At 38.9% G+C, this 14,038-nt stretch overlaps 1 protein-coding gene across 7 annotated transcripts in view; it reads left to right on the top strand.

Moving 5' to 3' along the window:
• Positions 1–14,038, top strand: part of LOC139945753 (polypyrimidine tract-binding protein 3-like) — a 108,246-nt gene that overhangs the window by 69,534 nt on the left and 24,674 nt on the right. For all 7 annotated transcript variants that reach the window (XM_071943149.1, XM_071943144.1, XM_071943145.1 and 4 more), the window contains 2 exons: positions 8,595–8,735; positions 9,780–9,926. In XM_071943149.1, the coding sequence (XP_071799250.1) occupies positions 8,595–8,735; positions 9,780–9,926 (288 nt within the window). The remainder of the gene's footprint in view (positions 1–8,594; positions 8,736–9,779; positions 9,927–14,038) is intronic.

Here is a 14,038-nt window from a genome sequence, read left to right as displayed (position 1 = left end):
AAACTTCTACTGGAGCATTTCAAGTACACCAAGGCAATGACCATTGGGCATGGAGGCAATCGCCTCCCTTGACAGAGATCAGGCCTGTAGTTACCAACCAAAGCGGATGATGAAAGCATGCACTCAGTCTTAATATGCTACACTCCCAGTTTTCCATGGCTGCCGAAGCGTGCAATTCCCGCCACAAACACTAATTACTGAGACAATTTTTCCATTGTTTTGATGAGTGATGTACTTTACTACATGGCAGCCTTTTAGCAAACTTGGTTATTCCGATGAATAGACAAAGGGTCATTTTTGTGAAAGTAAATGGACATGATAAATGAATAATATGATGAATTTTCTTTAGAACAAATTGTCTCGGAGTTGCTATCTGGACTTATTGGATTTTAAGGCACTAAGGCAATGACCGACGGCAATTGAGGCAGTCACATTAATTGCCTATGTGAAGTATCATCAGGCTAAAGTGTTGCCAAAGCAGATGATAAAAGCATTACTTTTACTCCCAGTTTTCCATGGCTGCTGAAGTGTGTCATTCCTGCCACAAGCACTAATTACTGAGACCTTTTCCCATTGTTCTGAGTGATGTACTTTACTACATGGCAGCCTGTAAGCTGACCTTGATATCCTGATGGATAGACAAAGGATAATTTTTGAAAAAGTAATTGGACATGGTATGTAAATAATATGATGAAAAAAAGTAGGGAAATCGTCCTGGAGTTGCTGTTTGGACTTGTTGGATTTGCAAAAATAATACCAAGCACAAACAAATACACACATGGATACTCACAGCCTATTTTTTGCATCCATGTAGCGACATTTTTTCCCCTTCAACACTGTAAATAACACTGGGTGGACATGTGTAAGTCCACATAGTGTGTCAAGGGTTGCCCCAAAAGGCCGACCTTAATGCTATGGGACATGGTGATGATGATGATGATTGAAAACTAGATGTTTGAAAATTATGTGCTTCCCCCCCCCCCCTTAAAAACAGTGATGAATACAAATTTTCAGTTTTTCTAACTTGTATGAATTTGAAAATTGTTGATAGGTAAACATTTCTGCATCTTCGGAATGATTCCTTTGACAGGTTTCCGCAGCCCTTTGGGTATACACACTAGGTTTTACCCGATCGTTTCTCTCAGGAAACTTCAATAACAACATTTATTCTCACAGTGTCGACTCCTAGAAACATACTCCCTGAGACTGTTATGGCGGAGTCTGCCAGTGTAAATTAATCCGATCCCAGAGCTGGCCATGCAAGAAATTACAAAAGCACCCGCTGCGATGAATTATTCTAAGTGTATTATATATCGCCCAACACGGCCCACTGGTTGTATTATTAAACAGCAGTCCAAGTCCGCACTGGCTGGCTGGGTACCCCAATCCCTCTCACCTAATTGCATCCAAGCAATTTGTAACTGGAGAAATGGTTATTCCAGGTACAAGTTTTTCAGAGAGATATGATGTCTGGTTGTGTCGGGTGATGGCTGAAATAAATCATGGTTGCGGATCGATGGTTGCTTTCTCTCCCTCTTTTTGTTTGTTTCATCTCTCGGATACTTTTTTTATTTGACAAAGAGACCTACTTACGCTACAAAGGATTTTTTTTAATAAAAACAGGATTCATAGAAGAGAATGAGACAGTGAGCGTCGAAACAACAGGAGACTAATTTTTAGAAATGAGAAAATTGTGAGAAAACGTGAAGTAGAGCTTGAAGGTTGCATCATGGTTCGTAAGTTTGAAGAAAGTGTTTCCAGATGGGAACATGTTTTCATTAGCTGTCTTTGTAACCAGAACTCTTTGCACATTCATTTGCAAATACCCAGAATAATTGCAATGTAATAAGGCTGCGTATGAATCGGCTGCTATGGTTGTTGCTAACTGAACCTATGCTTCAATAAAACTTTTCGGAATACCCATTTCGCATGCTGGTCTAGCTAACGATCAAACTTGATTGCTAGCTAGACCAGCATTAACCCCATTCCACAGCTAACACACGCGTACCGAGTATTTGTGAAAAGGCAGATGCATGTTAATGTGATCCAGCCACATCCACTGTTAAATTCAGAAACAGCGTATCTTTCTCTGGTGCCTCTTTCACAAATCTTTCAATACCAATTTTCTGAGAGGGTACCAGACCCAAAGTGTTAGCTTTGGTTTGGTCAAATGATAATCACTTTAAACATCGGACAGGCCTTCGTTCTTTAATTTCACATTCGTAAATACAAATACATTTAGAATTTGTCTGCTATTATGCTCAAGGGCACCCCTACCTATTAGGAAATATGTCAATTTTTCAACGAGGAGTGAAAGATAGATTAAGTGCAATTTCAGAACTTGCGTGTGTGTAGAATGAATCATCGTTATTGCACCATTAAATTTTGTTGGACAATAGCGTCATCTGACAAACCACTTAATAAAAAAATAAAGTATGCTGCACTCATACATACATATGTTGTCATTAAGATAACTGCAAGTTCAAACCTAATGTGGTTTTACATGCAAGTTTTAGATGAAGAAATGAGACGTATTGAAGAAAAAAGAAGCTATTTTGGGACGAGTAGAACCTTGTAGTTTTTGTACTCCAGCCTGCAATATGGGTCAGCCATCTTGACATTTAAGCTTCTGAGTTGACTCTCCCATTCTACCGTAGATTAGTAAGCCACGTATAAATTATTGAATTCATTACTAATGAATGTGTGATTAGCGTATATGACCATTAGCCTAATGGTAATTACATGCACTTTCTTTACATGGAGGCCATTTTCCTAATGGGTGCCCTTCTGAACAGGCTGACAGTGGCGTCTTTTACGTGGCTTTCCAACCGTAACGTGGCTTTTATAACTACAATAGGAGGCAAGCTTATTAGTTCATTACCTGTATCTACAAGGCTACATTTGTGTAGAGGAGAGGTGCCATGGCAACGGGTACAAGGCTTATTTCCTGTCTGTTGCCCTGACTAGTGTTATTCCAAACACTGAGATGAAGATGGTGGCACCACTCTATAGATGGTCGTCTAGCCTTGTGACGATCTTGGATGATTACTATTATTAGATGTGGACTTCAACTTGTGATATTTTGATGAGGTTGGGGTTGATACACCTCCATCTTTTCTGCATGGCTTTGCTTGCCTTGAAGGAGTAAATTACTGTAGTGTTTTATCATGGAGGTAGCTTCCATGGTTTGATGGTGTGAATAGTTCTCAAGGTGGATGTGGCTAGGGCTGGGAATGTGTCTGTGTCTGGGGGTGTGGCTATCGGGCCTGTATGCTTCGTTTTTGAAAGGGCAAGGGCACCAAGGCATTTTCTTTTTGGTAAAGGGCACTCTATGAGGAAATTGTACTTAAGCATATTCAGGGCACCAAGGCAATGACCAGGGGGCATGGATGCAGTCGCCCTCATTGCCTCCGTGAAGTATCAAGGCTGGACTATATTGACTTCAGTGTTAATGTTAAAAGTACTTGTGTATGCAGATGTAAAGCTCTCACCATTATTATAGACACGACCAACCAGGGTTCTCCCCTTGTCTTTTCAAATGTATAGGAATAAACAAATTAAAATGACCTGGGTCGACAGACGACTCATTTTGCTTGATCGCATCACAAATTTGCACAACCTACCTTCATAGATTAAGATAGATGGCTATAAGGAATAGAACGAGTACCTTTTAACAGCAGAAGATAAGAAATGGTTTAGATCCATAATGCTGGGAATAGAGTAAACAATTTTGAAGGACAATTTAGTCCAAATTAGTCTGCCAGCTACATTAAAAAAGAATCTTTCAAGAGTCTCTGACTATTCCTCAAAGATTGGACTGGACGGTGGATCTAGTGTGTATTTGACCTGTTTTATTTAATCGGGCTGCTTAATGGAAAATTGTACTTGAAATAAACATAAAGTAAAGAGTTCCCTTGGAAATGCTGTGCAAAAATACACTGGATTCCATTTGGACAATTAGATTAAGACTCAATGGAACAGACCAAAAAAATAAAAACCCTAATGTTTTTTGTTATAATGTTAACTCACTTAACCCTTTTCCCTCCTGCACGCAAACAGTGTTTGAACAATGGGATATTTTTGGGGAAAACAAATCTCATGGTATTAAGAATTAGGAATGACGTACATTGCACGCACATAAATGTAGGATCTTGAGTGGATAGCATGTCGTATGAAACCCTACATGTAGGTCTAGTACATGTACTACCTAACAGACAATGTTGTCCATTGTCCACGCTCTCATTTCGTTGTCCGTTAAAGGGACACACTGCCTTGGATCGGTCAAGTTGGTCCATGTAAAGTGTTTGAAACCATTTGTTATAAAATGCGTATATGGTTAGAAAGATGTTTTAAAAGTAGAGTATAATGATCAGCACAACATGCCTTCGAAATTGCATGGTTTTCCTTTTACTTTGCGAACTAACACGGTCGACTACTTTATGGAGTCAAAAACTTGACTCCACAAATTGGCGTGTCTCGTTGGAGAACGACGTATAACGAAAACCATGCAATTTCAAGGCATATTTAAGTGGATTATTATATTCTACTTTTAAAAAATCTTTCTAAGCATTTATTGCATTTTATAACTAACGGTTTTAAACCCTTTTCGTAGACCAACTGGCCCGATCCAAGGTAACATGTCCCAGGGCTGTATGCTTCGTTTATGAAAGGGCAAGGGCACCAAGGCATTTTTGTCTTGGTAAAGGGCACCCTATGAAGAAATTGCAAATTTGTACTGGAGCATTTCAAGGGCACCAAGGCAATGACCAGGGGACACGGAGGCAATCGCCTTCGTTGCCTCCGTGACGTATCAGGCCTTGTGTCCCTTTAATCAAGTTCCTCAAGTACCTTACTTGTCTACTGAGCTCCAAACCAATTGTATCCATACATCCCTTTAGCTTGTCAGTGGTATAGTTTTTTTTTTATATATTCCTGATGAATTATCCATGTCCTCTCACTCAGCCGCCATCAAAATTTCAGATGTTCAACTGAAGAGAAATAATTGTGCAACCATCCATGACAGGCTAGTATTACATCCATATGGCTCGCTTATTTTACATGTCTGCTTTTTTGTTTGTACACGTGCACATATTCCACCTATTGTGCTGAGAAAAAACAGGATTGCAATACATGTTAGTTGGAAGAAACAATTGTTATATTGTTAATTAGTTTTGGGCTATCATTATTAGTTTCTATTTATTCTAAGCTTCATTGGTTTTGTGTGTTACTTTTCAATGTTGATATGGTTAGTTGGGTACAATGCTGAGGAGAGAATGTTAAAATGTTGTTGTATGTAGTAGAGGCCACTCAATAAAAATAATATTTATGACTCAGATATTAATATAACATTCTTTTCTCTTTGTGAAATATGGCACAGTTGGATTAAAGCCATTATACACTTTCGGAACAGAAAAAAGAAAAAGATTTCACAGATTAACAAATAACTTGCAGGGTTTACAGAAGGTAATGGTAAAAGACTTCTCTTGAAATACTATTCCATGAAATGCTTTATTTTTTGAGAAAACATTCAAGCAATTATCAATTCTCGACAACGAGAATTACGGATTTGAGTAAACACATGTCATGACACGGTGAAACGTGCGGAAACAAGGGTGGGTTTTCCCGTTATTTTCTCCCGACTCCGATGACGGATTGAGCCTAAATTTTCACAGGTTTGTTATTTTATATATAAGTTGTGACACACGAAGTGTGGGCCTTAGACAACACTGTTTACCAAAAGTGTCCAATGGCTTTAATATACACCTTTGTACTACATACAACATTGGTAGTACAGCTACACATCTAGTGTCTGTATGTAACGGAAGAAATATTATCTTCGAGCTTATCAATATGGTGTCAAGTTCAGATAGTTTCCACGTAGCGTTTGAAAACTAAGAACTCGTCATCATCAGACTCGTCATCATCCAAACCTAGCAATTAGTGATAGTACTATTGATGATGTATTTCTCCTTTTTTTCTTCTGCTTATAATGACATCTTTCATGTCATTGTTTTGTCTTGAGTCTTTTTGTAAGTGTCTTGTTTTCACCCCATATTCCCAGGTTGAAATAAGAACAATTCTTGAATTGGGATAAACCTTAGTTTTGAGTTTTTACTCAACACCAATGTTTACTGTGTGATCACAGAGCTTTACCATCAATACCAGAGCCTTGCATAAATGTGGATTGGGTTTTCCATCCCTACCGATTGCTTGGGTTATCTCCATTTGGGGTTTACCTCCCACATCTAAGTAAAACCATGGAAATTTTCTTCCTCCATGGTAAAACTGAACATTTCTTCTTTATTCCCATCAATCCTGTTATTGGTGCTTATTGAGTGGTTAGGTGTGTGATAACTAATTGTTCAAATAAAAATGTACTCTGTACTGTCTGAGGCCGACAATCCAATTGTAGGAAAAATAAATCCAAGCATTTTTGTAATTTAAAAACCTGAAACAATAACTTTTCTTTCCCCAGAAGAGGAAGTAATTGATAAAAACAAATTCTCACAAGCTGCTGTTACATCTCAAATGAAACCCAACATTTGTTTTGCCTATCAATCATGTAGCTTTTACATTGTGTCCCCCCATGATAACTCAACAATGGCTGCTTCTGCCATGGATTCATCATCAACATACGTTCAATTGTAGTTTTCCCCTCTTCAGAACCATAGCAGTGTTTCCATTCAGTGCCCTCGCCTAGCCTTCCACTACACTTGCCACCTGTTGGACACATTAACATAACCACAAGGCCAAACCAGTCACATCACACAAAAATACTGGAATTTGTTTTTAAAGGCAGTATCAGAACCATAGTGATGTGTTCTTTAGTTGTATTTATTTATGGATCCACAGTGTAGTACAAATAATTATGTACAACATGACACATAAAACAAACAGTAGTAATAGCCCAGGGAAATACTTTCACTTTTCTTAGTGTAGAGAAATTTGTACCAATAATTTTTAAACCAGGGTTGAGAATGAATTATTTTTATCTGAATTCCTACTTTTTTAACGTCTGCCTGGTACGGTAGAAAAAGGAGCTAGTTGTTTTCTTCCGATGTGAGTGAAGAAATCCTGCCTTTTAATCCACTTCTCTAGCGCCGAGGATGCTGTTCATAAAAGTTCCTGGAAATAATGGGTTACCGAAAGGTGGAAATGCCCTCATTCATACTGTCTTTTTAATAATATTTAGATTTCAATTTCAGACCTTTTTGTCTGCATTAATATTCCAACCTCTGTTTATTTACCATTCTTGTATCAACTATCAATTGGTTATTATAAAATATTATAGCCAAACCAAGGCTAGGAACAGTCATCTAGTCTGGCCCCGTTTATGCTAAAAGTAGACTTGGTATTCATGAGACTAGGAACGTGAGCGTTTTGGTGGACTGTTCTGGTGGTCTGAGCATTCATTCACACCAATGTGTTGTAAATTGTTGTTGTATCATCGTTATGCATTGAAGTGTTTACTGACTGCTGTAAGCAATACCTTAAGGGATACCTTGAGTGTTAAGACAAATATGGCAGGCGTGATTGCTTCAGGGGAGTTTGCCCCGGTCATTGCCTTGGTGCCCCTTGAAATGATCCTGTAGATATTTACTGTTTCCTATGTAGATCGAGGCGTCCTTTACTTATTTCTGTTATACCAAGGAAACACAGCCTTGCCATAACAAGCAAAACACATGGAATGAGCCCTTATAATTCAAGGAAACTGTTTTTTTTTTCCAGGCCAGATCCCATTTTCCTAGATCCGCTCAAGTGCAAAAAGTATAGTTATATGCTTACCAATATAAGGTTACCACCCAGAGTGCTGTGTCACATGTGTGACTGGTATCCAGCTCCTTTATGCTTAGCAGAAGAAGGTTATATTTTCTGCTTTTAAGGCCTCTATATGAAATTTGGCTCTCGTGTAAGATGTATATTAAGAAGCCATTACCTGTGAAAGGTAGTTACACTAACAAAAAGCCTAAATGCGACCTACATGTATTATGAGCAATGATGGATTGCACTGAGGAGCTAGGGTTAATGGGATCTCATCAGGGCCTAATATCATGCCGCTATTAACTACATAATTCTGCACTCATGTAAAGTGAGGCTGTAACTCAGAAACGGCAAATTCAGCTGCGTAGAAACTACTTAACCAAACCTCATCCCATAATTCTTTGTAAAAATTGATTGGCTTTGGATCTGGCTTTGACAATTGATTGCATTGAATATGTTACAAGATTATTTTATTTGCTTTAGCCATAGCCGGACATAGCCAGATGAACAAAATTTGATTAGTGAGGGCGTTCTCTCTCCAGTAGACGTAGACCTGTGCTCTCCTCAAACTGTACCCCTTTGATCACTGGCATCGCTCCCAACACAGCTCGTCTTTGCGGGTGATATCACAACCCGATCGTTCTAGGATGTTGTCTACCCAGTGCATCTGTAGTCGACCCATGAAACAATGGTATCCCTCTGGCATCCCTTCAACAACAGCTGCTTCCAAGCCGCCTTGACGAACCACATAGCCCAACCGAACCGCCTTTTCTTTTAAGGCAACTGACGTTTTAATCCTCAATTCTGTTTTTTTTCTTCTTTTCTTTGCTCAGGTGAAGAGGGAGGCTGCACCTCCGTCCCGGGTGGTTCACATCCGTAACTTAGCGCCAGATGTGAATGAAGCTGAGGTGGTCAGCCTAGGTGTTCCATTTGGAACTATCACCAAGGTCCTATGCATCAGAAACAAAGGCCAGGTGAGTGGACTTCTCAAACAAAAATATTTGTATTTTTATTGTTTTTTATTATTATGAGGGATCGCTTAACATCAACAGGCTGGACTTCAAGGTGAGGGCTACCTTTAACCCAAATCGACCTGTCACTGGGGGGTACATCGCCACCTACTCCTGGGGCTGAGACTGGGTTACCCTCTTCACAGTGTGTAAGGATGTAGGCATGGCTATCATCCATAAGGAGCCTGGCTTGAGTGGTAGAACAGAGTGTGTTTTACAATCTTAACTTTTTTACAAAGCAATTGTAGTTGAGTGCTTTGCTCAAGGGCACAGGATTCGAACCCACACTCTGCTGCTGAGATCAGAGCTTGGGTCCAGCGACTAGACCACTTCGAATGATACATCACTAAGACTACACATACATGTTTATGAATAAGAGCTCATCAAATTTAAAGGCAGTGGACACTAGTTGGTGTATCTCAACAAATGCATAAAATAACAAACCTGTGAAAATTTGAGCTCAATCGGTCATCGAAGTTGCAAGATAATAATGAAAGAAAAATAACCCTTGTCACACGAAGTTGTGTGCGTTTAGATGGTTGATTTCGAGACCTCAAGTTCTAAGTCTGAGGTCTGGAAATCAAATTCGTGGAAAATTGCTTCTTTCTCGAAAACTATGGCACTTCAGAGGGAGCCGTTTCTCACAATATTTATACCATCAACCTCTCCCCATTACTCGTCACCAAGAAAGGTTTTGTGCTAATAATTATTTTGAGTAATTACAAATAGTGTCCACTGCCTTTAAGCTGCTAAGTGGTTAGAAGCTGAATGGTTTGCAGCTTATTTAAACTTAGAAATGCATTTGGCAGGCAATGTTGGAACAAGTAAGTATTTTGACCCAAATTTAAATTGTATCGAATTGTGATTTTTGTTTGATGCAGTATAAAATAAAATTGTAAAAAATGAAGTTAAAGTTGGAGTTATCATCCCCTTGGATTATTTGTGTTCCAATTCATTTGGGCCCACATTAACAATAATTTTTCAATGTCCCTTCCCTGTCACTATCAGGCATTTATAGAGCTTGCCGATGTTAGCCAATCCACAAAAATGATATCCTACTACAACCAAGTCACGACTACACTGCACGGCAAGCCTGTCTTTGTCCAGTTCTCCACCCATCAGGAGTTGAAGACAGATAACTCCCCGGCACATCAGGTAGGTTCATCATCAGGAAAACACACCCTCTGTTAAGCTCCATCTCAATTCTCAACCTTATAAACATCTTCCATCTTCAACTTCCACTCCTATCGAACCCCGGCTGTTCCAAAAATCCATTCTCTGTTTTTGTCAAAGTTTAACAGGCATGATATTTCTCCTATTTTAGATTGATTACTGATTTCTTTTGGCACTCAGAAAAATCTGTAAAATTAATATTAAATCGCCTGAAAAGTCTATTGGCGGCCTTGAACTTCGCTCTTGAAGGGGTACAGCAATCTTCCACTGGTACGGGGCACTCCTAGGAGGAAAATGTAAATCTTGCAGCGGGCACCACAGCAAAAGCACAGGGCACCCTGGCCATTGCTATTGGTTCCCTGTTTTCCCCCAAGGCCTTTACATGTAAACAGATAAACGTGTACAGCATCTCTGACAAAGCATAAACCGTTCTTTATTACCTGTCGCCACTAATGGAAGCCGATGAGCTTTTCCCTGACCCAACGAGACATCCTGCATCTTTCAGCAGGTTAGAAATGATTTAGCGATGCGTTACCTTGCTCTAAAGGATTCTGATAGATCATTGAAGTCAAGAGTTCCCCGTGGGAAACGTATTAATCAGATTGTAATTTACTTTGACTGGATTGATGTGCGTGTACATGTGGCCCAGATACCCCTAGAGCCAACACAAACTCCAAAAGACCGCCGAACGCAGTCGTGGAATCACATTTATAATTTACCGTCGCAGACACGGAATAACGCTTTCACTGACTCAATCAGACCATCAGTTGGATGGAGACTAAGATTTCACAACAAACCTCATGCATTCTTGCGCTGGAAAGAAGGCTTTTAGAAAGCAGCACTAAGAATAGTCTATAAATAGAAGTAAACTTACCGTTACAACCATGTAATAATTGTGACCAAAACTGGCACGTTTCAGAGCCAACACTCCCTCAGAAAAAAAGAAGAAAAAAAGGGGGAGAATTTTTACATGGTTGTACCTGCAAGTTCACTATTACTTATACTTTATTCTGATCCTTCACACCATACAAAGCTTCACTTAAGTAGCACCAAGTCACAAGTCAAAAATATAATAATAATTAGGCCGATACTAATAATTAATAACGATTGCTGATAACCTTGCATGACTAACTACATTAGAATAACCTGAATATACCTTGAACCTCTCCTCATATTGATTGAAATCAGGTAATTGCTACCATTACAGGGAAATTACTTGGCTGCACGAGGCATACACGTATATTACATTACTGCGTTGTTCACCATCTCCTCCACAAATTCCATTAGTCAATTTTTCAGAGTACCATTTTGCTTATTAAGTTTTTTAAATTAACTCATTTTTTTTTAATGGCTTCTTAACCTGGTTGCTTCTATTTTTGTTATCATTTGTTTTTAAAATGTATAAATTTAATTGCTGTGTTACATAAAAGGCCCCCAGAATGGTCTGTTTCTGTTATTTTGTTAAATTTTACCTATAAATTAACAAGGGATCAAACCACTATTTTTTTTTGAAGGGAAGTTTTTTTTTGAGGAAAGAACGAACAGTCTGACAATAGTGTTGTTGTGGAACATATTGCACAGAACAATTACTTGTACATTTATATCGGCGGCATAGTTGTACACAAATGCTCATAAAATTTGCCTTTTCATAATTTTGTTTGTGAATGACACATATCAATAAGCAGAATATGCAGGAGTCAGATTTCTTTTATAAACATCAGAGCTCTACCATCCCGTTTCCAAGTAAGTGCACTACATGTACTCTCCTGAAAACACAGAAAGTGAATTTTCAACGAGTCCATCCTAGTACTGGAACCACTCAGTGAAAAATCAAGTACCGTTGAGTGCCAGTGGATTTGACGTGTGTAAAACAAATATGAATTTAGGGCGCAGGGTATTAGATGCATTAATTTCTTCACACCAACTGAACAGGAACTTGTTCTAACTCGGTGTAACGTTGCGCAAACTCATTATTACGCCTGGGTACAACCTGAAGTGCATTTTTAGACCCTCCGCTTATCTGATACAGGCTTTTCCCGCTTTACGATCCAACGACGACGTTGAACGTCGTTGCATAATTTATAAGACGGTGAAATTGTATAGCACTATGCCACTGGCAGTATTTGGAGTGGAGTTAAGCTGCTGCTAAATTGTGCTATCACAGAAAACACCTCGACTTCGAAGTGAGGGATTTAGGGGGTAGGGGTTTGCTTTTAAAGGGTTGAGCCAATTAAAGCCTCAAGAAGAATCATAACAGGGTTTTTAATCTTCGTTGCGTGAACTGATAGATTCTCTGAGATTTGTTATATGTATATATAGAAAAATAAGAACAATATTTTCAATTCAGAAGATTGGTCACTTTTGGGAGTTTGAAAAACTGGAGATGGTTCGATGATAATTTGTTTTGTAGTGACCTTTTGGGAATTGGGAAAAGAAGAAAAAAAATTACTTGAGGGAATTTGACTTGAAAATAAAATTGCCTCCTCACTGGGGGCGGTTAAGATGGTCCACAAAATAAGAGTGTCTACAAAGCAACCTTGGCCCGTTGACGACAACATGAGCGGCTAAATTTAGATGCGACTGTGTCAGGGCACAACCCATGGCTGATCAGTCTCTGTCAATCTCGGATATTGGAGAATAAATTGCATCATCCCGCTCTATCCCTTTGTGTTAAATCGAACGAGAGGAGACAGTCCTAATGGATGGTCCTAAGTTATGCCCCCGTGTTACTCTCAGAGAGTCGGCGGAAAGAATTGTTTTACCTTTGAGTCCTTTCCCGTTTTAACCTCTTTTCCGCTCAGTGCTTGCCAATAATGAACCCCCCCCCCCCCTGCAGACATTTTCACAAACTGATCAATCAAATCATACTTTACAGTCATCATCTATGTAATCAAAATAAAAAACCACCAAAGCACTTTCTTGGATATCCACGTTATAAAGACGTCATTATTATTTGCTATTATTTACTAATGGACAGTCGTCATTTTGTCCGGGAGCAATCGGGCAATAATTCATGGTCCCGCAAAGAGGCTGGCCTTGCCGCCAACTATTTATGTCAAGCCTAGCCGGTTGTGCGATTTGTTTTTGTTATTTGTCAAAATAATTTGAACGCAATTATTTTGAAGGATTTATTTAATGCTGTAAAAATCCAAGGATATTTGTGAAGAGATAAATTCAATGAAAACCTACTCTGTGTTTTTTTTTCCCCGGCAAGAGAGGATCTTCATAAACACTTTAAAAAAGTGTACTGTATCAAGTGAAAGCGTTTCTTTGCGCAAGTTGCAATGTCAAAAGCAAAATTTCTTTGAGAAACAGTGACAAAATTTGACACCTTAAATTGGATTTGAGTTTATAGGTTACTGAAAACTTCAGTGAAAATGGGGTGTTGAAGGGCATTGCGGCAGAAGTTAGAGGCAATAGGACTATTTGCCGTCTTGAAGTATCAGGTCTGGAAATAGAAAGCTGAGCTCAATTTATACTCTGTGTTAAACTATGGATGCAATGGATGTGACATGTCATGTAGAACAACAAAATGATATCATGCGACACCTTTGTATGGCAAAATGACGACCCATTTTCTAAAGTTTTTTTCATTGGTCCCATTTTGTCATTGAGCTTTCCGAATTGTTTTCAACAGTCTCATTTTGGCATTGAGCTTTCCAAGTTATTTTTACTGGTCTCATTTTCTCTTTGAGCCATCCAATTTTTTTTGTTCACAGGTTTCATTTTGTAGAGGCAAGCTTTTAAAGGTTTTTTCACTGGTCCTATTTTATTTTGTTCATTGAATTTTCCAAGTTTGTTTCACTGGTCTCATTTTCACTTTGAGCATTTCAAGTTTTACCACTGGTCGATCTCAATAATGTTGCAATAATCTGCAATGCCTTACCAATAACTGAAGCTCAAAGATGTTCCTCTTTGCCAACAATGCACCCCATAGTTAATTATTGCTGTTGCATATAAAAACATAATACCCCTAAAAAGGCGAAGTACCTGTATATTTATGTATAAAAGTACTACAGGTTACACATAATACCCTCGGGGTTGGGGGGGGGGGGGGAATTTAAAACACTCTCACAAATTCCATCCTGGTTTGA

Source organism: Asterias amurensis, chromosome 13, assembly GCF_032118995.1.
Source record: "Asterias amurensis chromosome 13, ASM3211899v1".
NCBI classification, from domain to species: domain Eukaryota; kingdom Metazoa; phylum Echinodermata; class Asteroidea; order Forcipulatida; family Asteriidae; genus Asterias; species Asterias amurensis.
This window is presented reverse-complemented; position numbering and strand designations above follow the sequence as displayed.